Here is a 19,604-nt window from a genome sequence, read left to right on the forward strand (position 1 = left end):
TGATGATGAGGCTGGGAGAATGATTCAGCAAGATCTGACCTCATCAATCCAAGACAACTACTGTTTCTTGAGTATTTTTCGTAAGAGGCCGAAGGTTCTTGCCATTTTACTTGCTAATTTGCAACGATAGTCTTGTATATTTCTGGTGTATTTGGACCTTAAAGCAAATTAGCACCAAGAGATCAATGACAATTCCCAACAAGAATTTTGGCATTAAAAAATGGTATATAGAGAATTGACTATGTCATCATATCCCTACAAGGAATATGATGATTAGTGAGGAAAATTTTATGTCAAAAGGAAATATGTCATAGATTTATGATCTTTTTTTTGCTGAAAATGTCATAAAAATGCAACCCATCAAATTTAGTGATGAATAATGTACTACAACTTGCCATATATGCCACAAAATTAGGTGATTTTTTTTCTAAAAAATGGCATATATGCCATGCAGAATTGAGATACTCGGGAATCCAAAATTGAGGCAAATCGTAGACAAAATATTAAGTGATACTAATTGTCGCTGGTGGTATCAATTTTATCTTCCTTACTTCCACTCTGAACCCTCCATAGTTTTGTTGTCGATCGCCTAATGAAAACCGGATAGATCTCATGTCATTTCCAATTGACAAGTGTTACTTTGTACTTTGGGTTACTAAGGCCTACTCCCTCCGTCCTAAAATATATAAGGCATTGAAGTCTCCGTCCTGAAATATATAAGGTATTGAAGGGTTCAAAATTTGCACCTAAATATAAGGCATCCTAGGATGTTTTGAAAAGTAATTATTCCCAATCGGCTATAAAATCAGCAAAATGATAACCAAACAAAGTATTAAATAGGAGTACATATGTTATTTTTTTATCTCTTTAATCTATCATAAAAGTGCTAGGATACCCTACATTACAGGATGGAGGGAGTAAACCATACAGGGCGGCATACCCACATATGAGGATGGCCAGCTTTGTGACCTTTCTCGGCCGAGCTCTGGTTAAACTCTTCTTGGTGAAATACTATGGGGGCGCTCTTTCCCCCCACTGGCCAAGTTCTTTTGAAAAAATCAGTAGTAGCTAGGTTAGTTTATCAATAATGCCTGGTTATTGATGTAAATGTGGCTTTACCACATGCAGAAACAAGGTGCTCACTCTCGGAAAAAAAGAAATTAAACTACTATGTTTATCAAGTAAATTTTGTGCTTCACATTTTTGTAAGAGCTTTAATTAAATTTCGGTAAGAGCTGAAAATTAACTTTTTTAATTCAGAACTAGACAGTTTGCATGGTGAATGACAACTGGAGCGTTCTTACTCGGCTGTGAACCATTATTACCGTAATTTAACCACTTTTCTGGCAATGGGGATGTTCTGTTCTCTTTTTGCTCCTAGTAGTGACAATGATATTACCAGTTTGCATGGACATTGTTAGATTTGTGGAAAATATATGTACAGTTTGGTAATAATTGGGGCTTGATTTGTAACTGAAAGTCGGCGGTAGATCCCTTAAGGCCTCGTTCGTTTTGGCCTGGAATGACCTGGAACATGGCGTTCCACCTGGAATAATTCGGTCTGGTTTGAAATCAGGTCCAATCTGGAATCTTCGTTCGTTTTGGGCTTAGTCCGAAACGAAAATGGGCCATCTAGGCCTTTCCACCCTATCTTCAGCTTAGAATCGATTCAGACCTTAAGGCTCGAGGAATCGATCTAGACGGAAGGACTCGCGAATCCTGCGGAGGCGGAGGCGGCCTTGCGGATTCGGCTCCCCGGCGGTTGCTGTCCATTTCGGTAGCTACCTTCTCACCAGTAAGTTTCCCGTCGCTCCACTCCTTTCTCTCATGTCCTAGGGTTCTTGGCTCATAGCCTAGGGTTCTTGATTTGTTAGGGTCCGATTCATGATATATATGCTAGAGTTCGTGGATCCGGCTTTTCTTCGGGTCATCTGCAGTAGCCAGCATCTAGGGCATGGAGGACGGCCTCCCATACCACTGGGCGGTTCGCGGTGTCCCCAAGCAGTAAAGATATCGTGCCGAGTCCCATCTGCTCTGACTGTGTGTCTGTCAGCGCCGCCTAATCATGTTGCTATTCATTTTGTCTGTCTCAATCATCCTGCACAGTCTTTGAAATTAAAATTCACATCAAGTTTGTCTGCTGCCCGTGGTATGTGCACTCCATACAGCCCGTGGTTCCTGCACTAGGATGCAACATTTTTCCCCATTCATAGTTGCAGCAATATCTAGGACAAGTATTGTCTCTATGAGTTAGTGATAGAAGTTGGACACATCAGTGTATATATGTTCCTAAACAGTGCAAAATATAATGGCTGATTAACAAATATAATGACTGCTTACAAATACCTTGCGGGTTTTTTGTGACTTGTGGTTTTTTTCTTAACAAATACCTTTTCTTGTTGCTTGTAGATCCCTCTAGCACCATTTAGAGTTGGGGAAGGTGAACCTCCCCCTTCTTGGGATACGGTAGCAACTCCAAAAGGTATTGCATAGTGTCAATGATTTATGTGGTGGCAAAATCAAACAAAACTGTCTTATTTATGAAATTGCTTGATGATTTTCTCATTTATGAAATTGCTTGGTGGCAGCACTAGTTGATTCAGATTATGGGTATGGTATCTGTTAGTTTAGGTCAAGTGTCATGCTGTGTATAATAATTTTTGAATATGTTAGTTTATCCTATTAAAAAACCTGGGACTATTAGAGAATTCAATGCTTTGAAGGGTTTGAAGCTGTAGGGCATTTCATTCTCGGTCCAATTTCTGACTGGACTAATTTTTTGTGTTGTGAGAATATGGCTAAGGCAAACCTTATAGGCTGATCAGTGATCAGTTTGGATGTTTTTTTATATATCTATCTGATTATAAATTTATATGCTATATGCTTTAGTTCTACAATGAGTATGTCATTGCGAGATCATATTAGAAAGAGGGATGAAGAAGATGATGACATGATGTTGTTCTTTCCCTACCTTATATATTATTGGTTCTACTGGAGGGGTGGGGGGACGTCATACATCAGAAGAAACAGGCGATGTTAAGGTTCGTCAACTCCTTGAGGGACATGTTAAGAACTGTCAAGTTAATTTACATTTAGGATGGAACCACACATCTTAAAAGATGTGGCAACTTATCTTAGAAGGAAAAGGATTGTTGTTGATACGAGGATTAAGGTGGAGGAGAAGTTAGGTTTCTTCCTATACATGTTAAGTCACAACGCCTCGTATGAGGATCTTCAAGTGGCCTTTGGGCACAGCAACGACACCTTCCATTATCATATCAACCACTTCTTCAAGGTGGTCATTCCTAAACTCTCTCGCTGTTTCCTTCAGCCTCCCGATCCTAATCAAGCGCATCAAAAATCCAAGATAATTTTAGATTCTATCCATTCTTCTAGAAATGTCTAGGTGCCATTGATGGAACTCATATTCCTATTTCCATAGCCCTTGAGAAAGCTTCTTCTTTTAGAAATAGGAAGGGCACACTAAGCATTAACGTGATGGTGGCATGCGTTTTCAATCTCAACATCATTTTCATTTCTATTGGCTGGGAGGGATTGGCTACAGATTCCAGAGTTCTAAGATCAGCTATGAGCAAGGGCTTCCAAGTACCTACAGGAAAATTCTATCTGGTTGATGGAGAGTATGCAAATACTCCATTTTTCCTTGTTCCATATCGAGGTGTTCGATACCATTTGAAAGAATTTGGGTTGGATATCAAAGACCACAGAACCCAAAGGATGTCTTCAACCACCACCATGCACTACTCAGGAATCATGTGGAAAGGGCTTTGGGGGTGCTTAAGAAGCGATTCCTCATTCTCAAAGTTGCCATATTCCACATGTTGGAAAATCAAGATTCCTGTCTCTGCTCCCATCTTCCATAATCTAATCCGATTACTTCATGGAGATGAGGAATGGTTAGGACATCATCCGGATATCTCTCCAACAAACTTTGTTGCTCTACCAAATGGTAATCAAATCAATGACTTAGGAACTGTACAAGGCAACGCTTTAAGAGACACCATCACCCAATAAATGTGGGTTCAGTACCAGCAGCATTTAAATTAGTCTTCGAATAGGTTATAATGAGTTTGTGTCATGAATAAGCTTTAAGAAAAGTTTTTTCATGGATTATAATTAGTGATTTAGCTTGTATCATGAATATGCTTGTAATAAGTGAATGATTTTTGTCATATTTGACATCAATGGTTGGAAAAGGGTCGATCCCCAAAGTTTAATATGATTGCAAGTGGGTCGCCAAAGTTGCGTAGGTTCCTAGATACAACGAGTGCTACCAAAAAGAAGTCTTCTCCTAAATGTAGTGGGGTTAAGAAGATTGGAGGTTCTCCGAGAGGTATGGTGTTCAATGTTTCTTCATGTTTTCTTGTAAATTTTCTATTATTGATGCTCTAAAATTTCCATTGTTTATGTAGTAAAACAATGGGCAAATTGGAATCCAAGACTTGAGAAGTCCCTTGTAGATATTCTCCATGAATATACAGATAATGGCTATAGAGGTGACAACGGTTGGAACTCTGAAGGGTGGAATAAGAAGTTGAAGGAATTCCATCTGAGGAACAAGCATGTGTCCTACACTAAGGCCCAAATTCTAGGAAAGAAGGGCAGCTGAAGAGAGACTAAAAGATGCTCCAAGTGGCAAGGAAGCATAGTGGGTCCAACTGGAATGATGAAAGGAATATGGTTGAAGGACCACCAACTATGTGGGATAACCTCGTAGTGGTAAGTTGATTTCTTCAAGCAATTCTATGGATAACCTCATAGTGATAACCTCATATTTGATTAATGATTTTGAATGTGTAGACATTTCCTAAAATAAAGAAGTTCCGCAACAACAAGGCAAGAGTTTCACTCTATGATGCCTTGGGACAACTTTATGATGGTAGGTTCTGCTATCATAATATATTACTTGTGATATGATTGTGGTCAAAATATTATTTATTTAGCTATTACTTCCTTGTTATCGTGTAGGTCATTTGGCTGAAGGAACTTATAATTTCGCTTCTATGGAGTCACCACAAGAGGAACAACCGCTTCAACAAATTCATGAGGTACCAGAAGAAGATGATGATGATGCAACCACTGAAAGGGATGAAGATGTGCTTCAAAGAAGCGGACTACGAAGAACTACTACTGCATCAAGAAACACACAAGGAAAGGAAGAGAAGAGGCCTAAGAGGAGTGCAATGATAAAAGAAATGATGGAGAGATTCCTGGAAATGAGGGAAGAAGAAGCTGCACGTCTGGCAAAGCAAGTAGAAGAAGAATCTGCACGTCTAGCCAAGCAAGCAGAAGAAGAAGCTGCACGTCTGGCCAGGGAAAAGGAGGCTGCTGAAAGTAGTAATTTCTCCTGCCGTGCTCCTAAGACAAATGATCTTGGTGTGACATGATGTTTTGGGACAGTCAGGGAGGGGGAGAGGCACGAACTGGGAGCTGCTCGGCACTAAGGATGGGTTGCCTGTGGTGCTCGCCATGTGGACCTCACCTTGAAACTCAAGGGATGTTGACGAACTAGAGCTGGAAGAGAAGGTTGACAAGTTTGTGTCATCGGTGTCCGTGGCGGCGGCACGGTGAAGGAGCGGTGGCGAGCGGCGGAGCAGTGGGGAAGGGGCCAAGCGTGGAAGGAGCGACAGCAGGGAAGTGGTGGCAGATGCAGCGGTGGGGAAATAGTGGCGAAGCGGCAGAGCGATGGCGGATGCGGCGGAGCGGTGGCGAAGCGGGGGAAGTGGTGGCGGCGGATGCGGCGGCAGCGAGCTCGTACACAGCAAGCAAGCTAAGAGAGAGAGGTAACACATTAAGATTTATGTAACTTCAAGGGAGATGTGTTAATTTGATACACATGTACTCATTGATATTTTCTAAATGAGTTTAGTATTTTTACATATGGTCATTGACCTATGAAGGTAACACATGGAATGTCTTAGTTTTTTTTGAGCAAATACAAGATTTCTTATTATTATTTTGAATGGACTTGTAAATACAATCTTATTTTATGTTAAGATTAATTTGTTTGTACAAATCACTTTTCTGTATACTATCTATATTGTCACTAGGAAACTGAAATATGAATTTTTTAAAAAATTATTATTAAAGTATAGGACACATGTAGTTGTAATATGTATTTCAATCAATTATCCGGATAGAAATACCACCAGCAGAAATACCACCATGTATTGGCGGGGACGGAGCAAAACTTTCCTAGTCCTGGCACACAATAGAACCGACGCTGGCAGGCTGCCCAATTTTTCCACCGGCCCTCATCCGCTCGGCTGTTGCCGTCTCTTTCTCCGCGCCACCGTGCCGACCCCGGCCAACACCGCCGTGCCACCGCCCTGAACGTGCCGCGCCGTGCCGCACCGATAGTAGTCGCGACTCCGGCCTCTTCATCCTCCGGCCCCTCCTCCGCTCCGCGCCTCCGTGTCCTCTTCCTCCGCGTTGGCCCCTCCTTGTCCTCCGCGCCGCCAGCTCCTCATCCTCATTCGCCGCCGCGACCTCGTCTTCCTACGCTGCCACAACTGCGTCTTCCTGCGCCGCCAGCTTCTTCACCAAGGTAAATTGATTTTAGTCAAGTGCCCTACAATCTATCTGTTCGAATGTGTTATTGTGTTTCGAAATAGTGTATAATGTGTGAGTGTGACTTGATTGCAACTTGTTATTTGAATGAAATTTGGTAGAACGTGTTGTTGTTACTATGGTTAGGATTTGTTATTTGTATGAAATTTGCATAAGAACCCTACAAAATTGTTTATGAATAGGCATATGGCAAGTTGTGACTTTGGTCGTGGTAGTGTCGTTTATGGCCTTGGTCCTGGTACAGGGCATCAGGATTACCCTTTACCTATGGCTTGCCCTCCAGGTATCATGTTCAACGGAGTCAACCGAACTAGACCGACTCGTTGCCCCCAAGCAACCATACCATCTCCAGGAATAGTAAGAATTTTTCTTGTTAAGATCATTTTAATCCTTATTAATGTTACATTACCTTTAATGCAGCGGATCGATGTGTTTATATGGCTTGCCGACGTAGTAAACAGCTTAGGTGGTATGCCTCCTCAAGTGCAAACCATGGAACGCCAACAGTTCAAGACATTAACAATCTCTTTTGATATACCAGCAAGAGAAGATCTAGGAACCATGATTCCAATAATAGCTAGTGGTAAAGAATCACCTATTGAGATGACTTATGAAAGAAATGCCATGGAAGCTTGCCTGGTAGAACTTGAGAGGCATGATTATCTAATTCCGGATTTGTCATGGTTCAAAATCAGAGCGCTTCAACAGAATGAACATGATATTATTAGTCTATGTGAGAGACTTGCACAAGAAAATCAAAATGACATGGTATGTGAGTTTTTGCCAATTTAATAATATTATGGTACTTTCTATCATTGTGTGGAGCAGTTCATAGTATTTATCTACCATCCCCATTGTAGGATATGTTTGGTAACACCTACCAAGCTTTGGAGAAGTTGGGTTATCATTGGTACCAGTCTGCGACACCCCGTACTAGAGAAGGCCTGTATCAAGACTTCTATTGAGATTCGATCTACCCCGTCTCTTGCTACGGAACCAATGTTCACCATCTATGGCAAAGCACTTCCTCGTTGATGTGAAGCTAAGGACAGCGCACTTATCCGTGCTTTGATTTTTATTGATGAAAGCCTTTTGCTTAAGAATAATAGATGATGTAATGTAATGTAGGCATGCAATTGGACATTTGCATCTTGGATGGAATAATTAGAATGTAATATGTATTAGCTTTATCGAATATTTCAATTGCATGCATTTAAATATTTAGATGTTTGATGTGCTTGCATATTTATATCACTTTTGGGGCCATGCAGTGCGATGTGCTTGTATATTTATATCAATTTATTTAGATATATTTAATTTTTTGCAGATTGATCAAATATTTATGCTGGAGGGTTACCTACCGCCAGCATATCATCTTTGTTGGCTGTCAAGAATTGCCAGCACATATGAATCATTGCTGGCGGGTTTACCCAACCGCCAGCAAAATACATATATGCTGGCGGTCAAGAACCGCCAATATAATTGTTATTGACGATTTGTGCTGGCAGTGAGTTCCTGACAGAAACTTGAACCGCTAGCATAGTGCCAATTTGACCGTCAACATAAACCTTTTATGTACGAGTGTAGAGGGATATTCTGGCATCGACGGTCTCTACAAGAATACCATATTCTAGAAGAGTGGAATTCTTAAGCCCTTCGATGAATACATCTCTTTACCTACGGATCCATCACCTGCACCCTTTTCATAACAAGAGCTTCCTAATGGAGAATTTTGACAGTCCCATTTCTAAACCGTGACTGATACAATATTATTACCGTCACAACACCAGTTTAATATAAAATACATATGGAACTTAAAGATAGTATTGGAAATTAATTAACACTAGAAATGTAGAATGCACGCGGAAAGTAAGGGCAACACCTTAACTGGAAACGTAAAACTCACGCGAAAGTAAGGGCAACCACTCATCTGGAAATGTAAAATTCACAGGAAAGTAAACGCAACACCATAAGTGAAAATGTAAAGCTCACGCGAAATTAAAGGCAACACTTCAACTGGAAATGTAAAACTCATGCGAAAGTAAGGGCAAACACCTCAACTAGAAATGTAAAACTCACGCGGAAAGTAAGGGCGACACCTCAACTGGAAATGTAAAACTCACACGATAAGTAAGGGAAACACCACGACTGGAAAATTAAAACTCATGTGGAAGTACTGGAAATGTAAACTCATGCGGAAAGTAAGGACAATACCTAAGCTGAAAATGAAAAACTTACATGGGAAATAAAGGCAACATAACCACTAGAATATAAAACGTATGTGGAAAGCAAGACAAGAATAATGTAATAAGCAGTGGCGTGAAGCTCACTTGCCTTGAAAACTGGCACTACAGCTTAGCTACAACTTCAAATGCCTTCGTGACACTGCTCTTGCTAGCAGCAAGGTTACCTACGGCAGCGCCAGTACTGCTTGAGCTGTTATTGGATGTGTTTTTTTTACTCAAGGAGAGCACGCACGTGCTATTTATAGGTTGCCAGAGCAGGTAGGGGATTGGGCAGTGCAAGCTCTCAGCTAGTGTAGAGTTTAGTAGAATAATGTAGAGCGAGTGAATGATGTACAATAGTGTAAAGAGCTCTCGGGACTGTAATTATCCTCAGCTTATTTTGTTTTGCTACTTTATTTTTACCGGGTGCTGATATGTACTGCTGATCTGGTTTGCTTTCTAACTCAGTGTGAAAGGGGACAGCTCTATTTGCTGGCGTTGGGCAGCAGGTAGGCATTACGCAAGCATTAGGCTGGCTACAACAATCCTTGTTCGTACACACAACTTAAGCACAATGCACAAATATATATAGGAATTATAGTGATAAAAATAGACACTAGATAATCAGTACGGATATATGATATCACTCTTCCATGCATGCATAAACAAGAGACCAATATAAATTTTATTCACAACAGTTTGGGTAGTTAGCATGAGCTAATTATCTATAATTTATCCTTTCATTTCATGGTGTTACAAAATCACTTCATGAATTCTACTCGAAGATAATATGGTGCCGTCGTCTATACGCCACCCACCGCCGCCAGCTCCACTTCTAACATGCATCTCAAATACACCTCTCCAGCTCCGATCTCAAACGTCACATGAAAGCCTTCCTCACGCAACTCCGCAATCGCGCGCAATCTTTCCTCACAGAGCCACGCAATCTCGCGCAGTCCTTCCTCACGCACTATTGGCAACGTGGTCATTATACTCATATTGTCGATACAACATGCATGGCGGCTCCTGTAAGGTGTGGTGATTCCAACCAACTCCACTAATGAGCGAGGTATGGATGTGTTTAGTTGACTTTCGTATAACAGATTTTTCCTTTCAACATCCTAGTAGAGTATACTTGTATCTATGCACTACCGGATTCAGGACCTTTACCGAGTGTCTAGACACTCGGCAAAGCCCTGAAAATACTCGGCAAAGACTTTGCCGTGTGTAACACCCAGCAAAGGGCACTCGGTAGTGAATATTCCGGCAAAGACGTCTTTGCCGAGTGCCTTTTGTCGGACACTCGGCAAAGGTTTTGCCGAGTGTCAGGGTAGGCACTCGGCAAAGAAAAGTAGCCGTGACGGCGTTTGGGACTGTGACGGCTCTTTGCCGAGCGCCCCAGGTTTGGCGCTCAGCAAAGGGCCTAGTCTTTGCCGAGCGCCCTAAGTTGGCGCTCGGCAAAGGCTGGCTCTTTGCCGAGTGCCTGTGACGTGGCACTCGGCAAAGTTCAGGTCACTTTGCCGAGTGCTTTTTTTTATACACTCGGCAAATAGTTTTTTTAAAAGATTTTAATTTGTTTTTTCCCCACCATTTTACACAAGCACATATTCACACAGGCATATTATTTGAAATTTCACATACACAACCAAATTCACGCAAGTCTTATCGTCACAACCAAATTTAACAAAGTCTCGTCATCACACAAGTAGTATCACATACACAAGTTCACCACATAAGTGTTAACAACGATAAAGGTTCATTGAAGTTCACCACATATGTTCACCACACAAGCTGCAATGTCACAAGTGAAGATTTTGAGATGGCTGATTTGGAGTTGCCTGATTTGGAGATGGCGTAGCATGCGGATCATTTGACGCCACCGATTGTCTCTACACAGAGAAGAAGAGATTGCATGTGAGACAAGAATAATGACAATCGTACATAAATATAGCCTGACTATTAGAAACCTAACCAATAAAGCTGACAAAGAAGATGGATTACTTTTAACCAATAAAACTAAAATGCAAATGACAGCAGATAAGCACACACATACATGGACACACTTATAGAAACATACACGCGTGAGAATACTACAGGCACACACATAGTGAGAACAAAAATAAACAAACATCACTGGAGTAGTATCTCAAATAGTAGTTCTGAACTAAAACCATGCATTTGATGTTGTACCAGTAAATACTTGACATGACATACACTGAGATACTGATGCACTGCTACTTAAGCATTCTAAATGAAACATGAAACAATAATTCAACAAGGCAATTGCCCAAAACAAAGGTCTCTAGTTGCAGGTTCCAACAATACTAGCCGACCATATGCAGAAGCTGCATGCGTAAGCTAGAGAGCTAGCTAGCAGCAGCAGCGAGGTGACACGGCGGTGGAGTACGTACAATTTAGCAGAATATATGTGTGGGGATCTACTACGTTCTGAATGAAGCGGGAAAGATGCTATACTTACAGGAGTAGAGTACGGATCAGTTGGTGGAGGTTGCGCGAACAGAGAAGCTGGCGGAGGTACACCCATTGCAGCGCTAAGACTCTGCATGTAAGTAAGTACATCATCATCCTTTGCTCCAACTCCTGTCGTTTCCTCGTCTCTTCTTCCTGCCGGCCCTGCACAGTTTTCACCCCAATGTTACAATAATCAAACAAAACGTATGTAATAATCAACGAGCGACGGACAAAGAAGGAATAACCTGGAGTGCCTGTATCTGATGGCGTGAAGTGTCCTTCCGAGGTCGTATGGCTGGGCTCGCACTCGTGCTCCCTTGCTCGGGATCTGAGAAAGTGTAGGAGTAGAGGACGAGTCGATTGCGCCATCGGCAATCCAGTACCGTCCTTTCTTCTTACCTTCTCCGACCCTCATGACGATCTCTATGTCAAGATCCTCTGTGGTGGGATCATATTCTGGGCCATGGACCTCTCTTGCCATCGATGTGTAGTCACTGAGGCGGGAGTGGATGCTCGCATTGTTGTATGCCTCGGGCCCGTCCTCCAGGTTGTAGCTAACGTCGGAGGTCGCCTTTCCCTTGTGGGACAGAGCAAATGCCGTGAAGAGATTGCAAGGCTGGCCACCATGTGACGATGACTGCGAGAAAAGCAACAAGATGATTAGAAAGCATGCATAATTGAGTGTTAGATGAAATAAATATATTCGCGTACCCATGCTTCAGCGTATCCGTTGAGGTTGCGGCTGCCTTGATGGTGTGCTACACCTGGCATCATCAAACGTCGCTCCCGGCAAGCAACGTGATTCTCCTCCCACTCCTCGGAGCACCACTTCTGCACTATGTGTCGCCAGCAATCGGGATACGAGATGCACCAATTAGGAGTCACCTAGAAGACACCAAGTACATGCATGACGTATTAGAAGATAAAATTAAGCCGTCCTAATGTAGAAAAAGAATCAAGCTACAGTGTTTTGTTCTTTACCTGTATGTACTGCTCCGGAGTCAAATAAATTGTTCTTGCTTCTTCTTTGGTGACCCTCTGTCCAAGGACGTGGTGTGGTAATATCAACACAGCAGAATGATCTATAACAACTCCTAAAGATACATGGTGTATTTTTTTTAAAGAAACGTGCATCAGCTGGTGGAACATGAACGGATGCAGTACCTGCGGCGGCCGGGCGCGGCGGGGGCACGGCCGAGGGCGCGGGCCGGGGGCAGTACTGCAATGGAAGCCTCAATTTCAAATTCAGAATTTCACCAAACAACACTGGTTTCATAACATGGATTCGTAAAACAGCACTGCACACACTAAAACAAGGGGGAAATAAGGATTGGTGGTGTTTGGTGAATTGCTTGGGTGCATGCCGTGCTATTTTGTGGATATGCAGGATACAGATGCTGTTTCGTGAATACCATAAGAAACAAGTGCTGATAAGAGTGATCTCTTCACCCTAGGCATGACAGAAGAAGACGGTAATAATCTTGCAAGGTTGCTTTCCTGCAACATTGGGTCCTTCCCTATAAAATACCTAGGTGTCCCTCTCCACTTTACTAAATTTTTAAGCTCAAACTCCACATTTGCACGGCGGGGGCGCGGGCCGGGGGCGCGGCGGCGGCTCGGGCCGGGGCGCGCTCTTTTCTTTTGCAGGGCTGGTTTTCTATTCACTGCAATCGTCAGTGGTGTACCTGGTTTCTCTGCACGTTCTCACCTAACTACGCCACCTTGCTGGCTTTGCGCTTCGTCGTTGGCCTTGGTCTGGGTGGCAGCCAAGTGCTCCCTACTTGGTTCCTGGAGTTCGTCCCGGCTGAAAACAGAGGTCCTGGATAGCTGCTTTTACTTGCTTCTGGACCCTTGGAACAATATTAGAGGCTCTACTTGCTTGGGTATTTTGCTTTCCATACTCGACTTCAGTTATTGTCAAATTATATGTTTTTGCCCAACTTGTTATTTCTATTTTCATTCATTTGGATCCTCCTAGCCATAGATTTCAAAGTTTGATTTTTATGTGATGTGCATCAGAATGTATGGCATGCCTTAGCTACATACAGAATATTTGGCACATACCTGGACAAAACCTAATAAACCTCGGCTGGGGAAGCGGCGGCGGCTCGGGCCGGGGCGCGGCGGGGGCCCGGCCGGGGGCGCGGCGGCGGGGCCGGGTGTGGCGGGGGCTGGGGGCGCGGCGGCGGCCGGGGCCGCGGCCAGGGGAGCGGCGGCGGCGCGGTGGGGCCCGGGGCGGGGGCGGGGGCGAAATTAAAGAGCGCGTGTGGGTAACGGGCGGGGGCGCGGTGCGCGCTAGTATATATTCCCTCTTTGCCGAGTGCCTCCGATCTGGGGCACTCGGCAAAGCCTCCAGATCGGAGGCACTCGGCAAAGAGACGGCTTTGCCGAGCGCCCCGAACAGACACTCGGCAAATAATTTTAATTTTTTACACCTATTTGCCATCAAACTTTTTTGCTGTGATACTTACATTACATGGAACAGTATATGCAATTTGTGCCCATTAATCGAAGTGTTTGCTATATTTTATCAATTTATTTCATGTTATTGAATTTCTTGTAATTATTAAAATTTGAACTACAAGTCACACGAATAATGGAAAATAATGAATTAAAAAATGATATTCACGTTATTGAAGCATGCGTTGAGACATTATCAAGAAAAAAATCAGAAATTTCAAATTTGTTGTCCACGAAACATGACGACGAACTTATTGTTCAGTTGTTTTTAAAATGTATAAATGCAAATATGGTCCGAAAATTATGAAGCTTGTCAAGATGTAATGATATCACATGGGGAACCTATGATAAAAATTTGACGAGGTTTCGTTAAAGTAAAAATATACGATGCTTTTTGTAAAAGTTTTTCAAAGAGGTGTATGATTTTATATACAGACCGATTAGGTGTTAAGCATTGTAGATTGAAACTTTCACGAAATCTTATAAAAGTTTTATCAATATCCTCACATGATATCATGACATCTCGACAAGTTTCATAATTTCCGACCAAATTTGCCTTTTATACATTTTAAAAACACTGAACAATAAGTTCGTCGTCTGTTCGTGACAACAAATTTGAAATTTCTGATTTTTTTCGATAATGTCTCAACGCATGCTTCAATAACGTGAATATCATTTTTTTTCATTTTTTCCATTATTCGTGTGACTTGTAGTTCAAATTTTAATATTACAAGAAATTCAATAAATGAAATAAATTGATAAAATATAGCAAACACTTCGATTAATGGGCACAAATTGCATATACTGTTCCATGTAATGTAAGTATCACAGCAAAAAAGTTTGATGGCAAATAGGTGTAAAAAATTAAAATTATTTGCCGAGTGTCTGTTCGGGCGCTCGCAAAGCCGTCTCTTTGCCGAGTGCCTCCGATCTGGAGGCTTTGCCGAGTGCCCCAGATCGGAGGCACTCGGCAAAGAAGGGAATATATACTAGCGCGCACCGCGCCCCCGCCCGTTACCCACACGCGCTCTTTAATTTCGCCCCCGCCCCCGCCCGGGCCCCACCGCGCCGCCGCCGCTCCCTGGCCGCGGCCCCGGCCGCCGCCGCGCCCCAGCCCCCGCCACACCCCGGCCCCGCCGCCGCGCCCGGCCGGGCCCCGCCGCGCCCCGGCCCGAGCCGCCGCCGCTTCCCCAGCCCGAGGTTTATTAGGTTTTGTCCAGGTATGTGCCAAATATTCTGTATGTAGCTAAGGCATGCCATATTCTGATGCACATCACATAAAAATCAAACTTTGAAATCTATGGCTAGGATCCAAATGAATGAAAATAGAAATAACAAGTTGGGCAAAAACATATAATTTGACAATAACTGAAGTCGAGTATGGAAAGCAAAATACCCAAGCAAGTAGAGCCTCTAATATTGTTCCAAGGGTCCAGAAGCAAGTAAAAGCAGCTATCCAGGACCTCTGTTTTCAGCCGGGACGAACTCCAGGAACCAAGTAGGGAGCACTTGGCTGCCACCCAGACCAAGGCCAACGACGAAGCGCAAAGCCAGCAAGGTGGCGTAGTTAGGTGAGAACGTGCAGAGAAAACAGGTACACCACTGACGATTGCAGTGAATAGAAAACCAGCCCTGCAAAAGAAAAGAGCGCGCCCGGCCCGAGCCGCCGCCGCGCCCCGGCCCGCGCCCCCGCCGTGCAAATGTGGAGTTTTTGAGCTTAAAAATTTAGTAAAGTGGAGAGGGACACCTAGGTATTTTATAGGGAAGGACCCAATGTTGCAGGAAAGCAACCTTGCAAGATTATTACCGTCTTCTTCTGTCATGCCTAGGGTGAAGAGATCACTCTTATCAGCACTTGTTTCTTATGGTATTCACGAAACAGCATCTGATCCTGCATATCCACAAAATAGCACGGCATGCACCCAAGCAATTCACCAAACACCACCAATCCTTATTTCCCCCTTGTTTTAGTGTGTGCAGTGCTGTTTTACGAATCCATGTTATGAAACCAGTGTTGTTTGGTGAAATTCTGAATTTGAAATTGAGGCTTCCATTGCAGGTACTGCCCCCGGCCGCGCCCTCGGCCGTGCCCCCGCCGCGCCCGGCCGCCGCAGGTACTGCATCCGTTCATGTTCCACCAGCTGATGCACGTTTCTTAAAAAAAATACACCATGTATCTTTAGGAGTTGTTATAGATCATTCTGCTGTGTTGATATTACCACACCACCGTCCTTGGACAGAGGGTCACCAAAGAAGAAGCAAGAACAATTTATTTGACTCCGGAGCAGTACATACAGGTAAAGAACAAAACACTGTAGCTTGATTCTTTTTCTACATTAGGACGGCTTAATTTTATCTTCTAATACGTCATGCATGTACTTGGTGTCTTCTAGGTGACTCCTAATTGGTGCATCTCGTATCCCGATTGCTGGCGACACTAGTGCAGAAGTGGTGCTCCGAGGAGTGGGAGGAGAATCACGTTGCTTGCCGGGAGCGACGTTTGATGATGCAGGTGTAGCACACCATCAAGGCAGCCGCAACCTCAACGGATACGCTGAGCATGGGTACGCGAATATATTTATTTCATCTAACACTCAAATTATGCATGCTTTCTAATCATCTTGTTGCTTTTTCTCGCAGTCATCGTCACATGGTGGCCAGCCTTGCAATCTCTTCACGGCATTTGCTCTGTCCCACAAGGGAAAGGCGACCTCCGACGTTAGCTACAACCTGGAGGACGGGCCCGAGGCATACAACAATGCGAGCATCCACTCCCGCCTCAGTGACTACACATCGATGGCAAGAGAGGTCCATGGCCCAGAATATGATCCCACCACAGAGGATCTTGACATAGAGATCGTCATGAGGGTCGGAGAAGGTAAGAAGAAAGGACGGTACTGGATTGCCGATGGCGCAATCGACTCGTCCTCTACTCCTACACTTTCTCAGATCCGAGCAAGGAGCACGAGTGCGAGCCCAGCCATACGACCTCGGAAGGACACTTCACGCCATCAGATACAGGCACTCCAGGTTATTCCTTCTTTGTCCGTCGCTCGTTGATTATTACATACGTTTTGTTTGCATTATTGTAACATTGGGGTGAAAACTGTGCAGGGCCGGCAGGAAGAAGAGACGAGGAAACGACAGGAGTTGGAGCAAAGGATGAGTGATGTACTTACTTACATGCAGAGTCTTAGCGCTGCAATGGGTTGTACCTCCGCCAGCTTCTCTGTTCGCGCAACTCCACCAACTGATCCGTACTCTACTCCTGTAAGTATAGCATCTTTCCCGCTTCATTCAGAACGTAGTAGATCCCCACACATATATTCTGCTAAATTGTACGTACTCCACCGCCGTGTCACCTCGCTGCTGCTGCTAGCTAGCTCTCTAGCTTACGCATGCAGCTTCTGCATATGGTCGGCTAGTATTGTTGGAACCTGCAACTAGAGACCTTTGTTTTGGGCAATTGCCTTGTTGAATTATTGTTTCATGTTTCATTTAGAATGCTTAAGTAGCAGTGCATCAGTATCTCAGTGTATGTCATGTCAAGTATTTACTGGTACAACATCAAATGCATGGTTTTAGTTCAGAACTACTATTTGAGATACTACTCCAGTGATGTTTGTTTATTTTGTTCTCACTATGTGTGTGCCTGTAGTATTCTCACGCGTGTATGTTTCTATAAGTGTGTCCATGTATGTGTGTGCTTATCTGCTGTCATTTGCATTTTAGTTTTATTGGTTAAAAGTAATCCATCTTCTTTGTCAGCTTTATTGGTTAGGTTTCTAATAGTCAGGCTATATTTATGTACGATTGTCATTTATCTTGTCTCACATGCAATCTCTTCTTCTCTGTGTAGAGACAATCGGTGGCGTCAAATGATCCGCATGCTACGCCATCTCCAAATCAGGCAACTCCAAATCAGCCATCTCAAAATCTTCACTTGTGACATTGCAGCTTGTGTGGTGAACATATGTGGTGAACTTCAAATGAACCTTTATCGTTGTTAACACTTATGTGGTGAACTTGTGTATGTGATACTACTTGTGTGATGACGAGACTTTGTTAAATTTGGTTGTGACGATAAGACTTGCGTGAATTTGGTTGTGTATGTGAAATTTCAAATAATATGCCTGTGTGAATATGTGCTTGTGTAAAATGGTGGGGAAAAAACAAATTAAAATCTTTTAAAAACTATTTGCCGAGTGTATAAAAAAAAGCACTCGGCAAAGTGACCTGAACTTTGCCGAGTGCCACGTCACAGGCACTCGGCAAAGAGCCAGCCTTTGCCGAGCGCCAAACTTAGGGCGCTCGGCAAAGACTAGGCCCTTTGCTGAGCGCCAAACCTGGGGCGCTCGGCAAAGAGCCGTCACAGTCCCAAACGCCGTCACGGCTACTTTTCTTTGCCGAGTGCCTACCCTGACACTCGGCAAACCTTTGCCGAGTGTCCGACAAAAGGCACTCGGCAAAGACGTCTTTGCCGGAATATTCACTACCGAGTGCCCTTTGCTGGGTGTTACACACGGCAAAGTCTTTGCCGAGTATTTTCAGGGCTTTGCCGAGTGTCTAGACACTCGTAAAGGTCCTGAATCCGGTAGTGCATAGATACAAGTATACTCTACTAGGATGTTGAAAGGAAAAATCTGTTATACGAAAGTCAACTAAACACATCCATACCTCGCTCATTAGTGGAGTTGGTTGGAATCACCACACCTTACAGGAGCCGCCATGCATGTTGTATCGACAATATGAGTATAATGACCACGTTGCCAATAGTGCGTGAGGAAGGACTGCGCGAGATTGCGTGGCTCTGTGAGGAAAGATTGCGCGCGATTGCGGAGTTGCGTGAGGAAGGCTTTCATGTGACGTTTGAGATCGGAGCTGGAGAGGTGTATTTGAGATGCATGTTAGAAGTGGAGCTGGCGGCGGTGGGTGGCGTATAGACGACGGCACCATATTATCTTCGAGTAGAATTCATGAAGTGATTTTGTAACACCATGAAATGAAAGGATAAATTATAGATAATTAGCTCATGCTAACTACCCAAACTGTTGTGAATAAAATTTATATTGGTCTCTTGTTTATGCATGCATGGAAGAGTGATATCATATATCCGTACTGATTTATCTAGTGTCTATTTTTATCACTATAATTCCTATATATATTTGTGCATTGTGCTTAAGTTGTGTGTACGAACAAGGATTGTTGTAGCCAGCCTAATGCTTGCGTAATGCCTACCTGCTGCCCAAACGCCAGCAAATAGAGCTGTCCCTTTCACACTGAGTTAGAAAGCAAACCAGATCAGCAGTACATATCAGCACCCGGTAAAAATAAAGTAGCAAAACAAAATAAGCTGAGGATAATTACAGTCCCGAGAGCTCTTTACACTATTGTACATCATTCACTCGCTCTACATTATTCTACTAAACTCTACACTAGCTGAGAGCTTGCACTGCCCAATCCCTACCTGCTCTGGCAACCTATAAATAGCACGTGCGTGCTCTCCTTGAGTAAAAAAAACACATCCAATAACAGCTCAAGCAGTACTGGCGCTGCCGTAGGTAACCTTGCTGCTAGCAAGAGCAGTGTCACGAAGGCATTTGAAGTTGTAGCTAAGCTGTAGTGCCAGTTTTCAAGGCAAGTGAGCTTCACGCCACTGCTTATTACATTATTCTTGTCTTGCTTTCCACATACGTTTTATATTCTAGTGGTTATGTGCCTTTATTTCCCATGTAAGTTTTTCATTTTCAGCTTAGGTATTGTCCTTACTTTCCGCATGAGTTTACATTTCCAGTACTTCCACATGAGTTTTAATTTTCCAGTCGTGGTGTTTCCCTTACTTATCGTGTGAGTTTT

General features: G+C 43.4%; 1 protein-coding gene and 1 pseudogene across 2 annotated transcripts; both read left to right on the forward strand.

The window, feature by feature from the left end:
* Positions 1 to 2,494: 2,494 nt before the first annotated feature.
* Positions 2,495 to 5,640, forward strand: LOC112880368. 2 transcript variants are annotated; one of them, XM_025944948.1, is made up of 5 exons: positions 2,495 to 4,354; positions 4,434 to 4,740; positions 4,822 to 4,900; positions 4,990 to 5,355; positions 5,422 to 5,640. In XM_025944948.1, exons 2-5 carry the CDS (start codon positions 4,645 to 4,647, stop codon positions 5,463 to 5,465), a joined length of 585 nt encoding a protein of 194 aa, XP_025800733.1. In that variant the 5' UTR covers positions 2,495 to 4,354; positions 4,434 to 4,644; the 3' UTR covers positions 5,466 to 5,640. The 2 variants fall into 2 exon arrangements, with proteins under 2 accessions (XP_025800733.1, XP_025800734.1); XM_025944949.1 differs by having other exon boundaries at positions 2,495 to 4,740.
* Positions 5,641 to 15,750: 10,110 nt separating this feature from the next.
* The window catches only part of LOC112880871, a 15,342-nt pseudogene continuing 11,488 nt past the window's right edge, over positions 15,751 to 19,604 (forward strand).

This window comes from Panicum hallii, chromosome 2 (genome assembly GCF_002211085.1).
Source record: "Panicum hallii strain FIL2 chromosome 2, PHallii_v3.1, whole genome shotgun sequence".
Classification (NCBI taxonomy): Eukaryota; Viridiplantae; Streptophyta; class Magnoliopsida; order Poales; family Poaceae; genus Panicum; species Panicum hallii.

What these genes read in the sequence shown, in the direction of transcription:
- LOC112880368 (XM_025944949.1), top strand. Translation starts at nt 4,645, where the DNA reads ATGCTCCAAGTGGCAAGGAAGCATAGTGGGTCCAACTGGAATGATGAA. An exon ending in CTTGGGACAACTTTATGATG is followed by an intron (nt 4,901 to 4,989) that starts GTAGGTTCTGCT and finishes GTTATCGTGTAG; the next exon opens with GTCATTTGGCTGAAGGAACT. An exon ending in GGAAAAGGAGGCTGCTGAAA is followed by an intron (nt 5,356 to 5,421) that starts GTAGTAATTTCT and finishes GTTTTGGGACAG; the next exon opens with TCAGGGAGGGGGAGAGGCAC.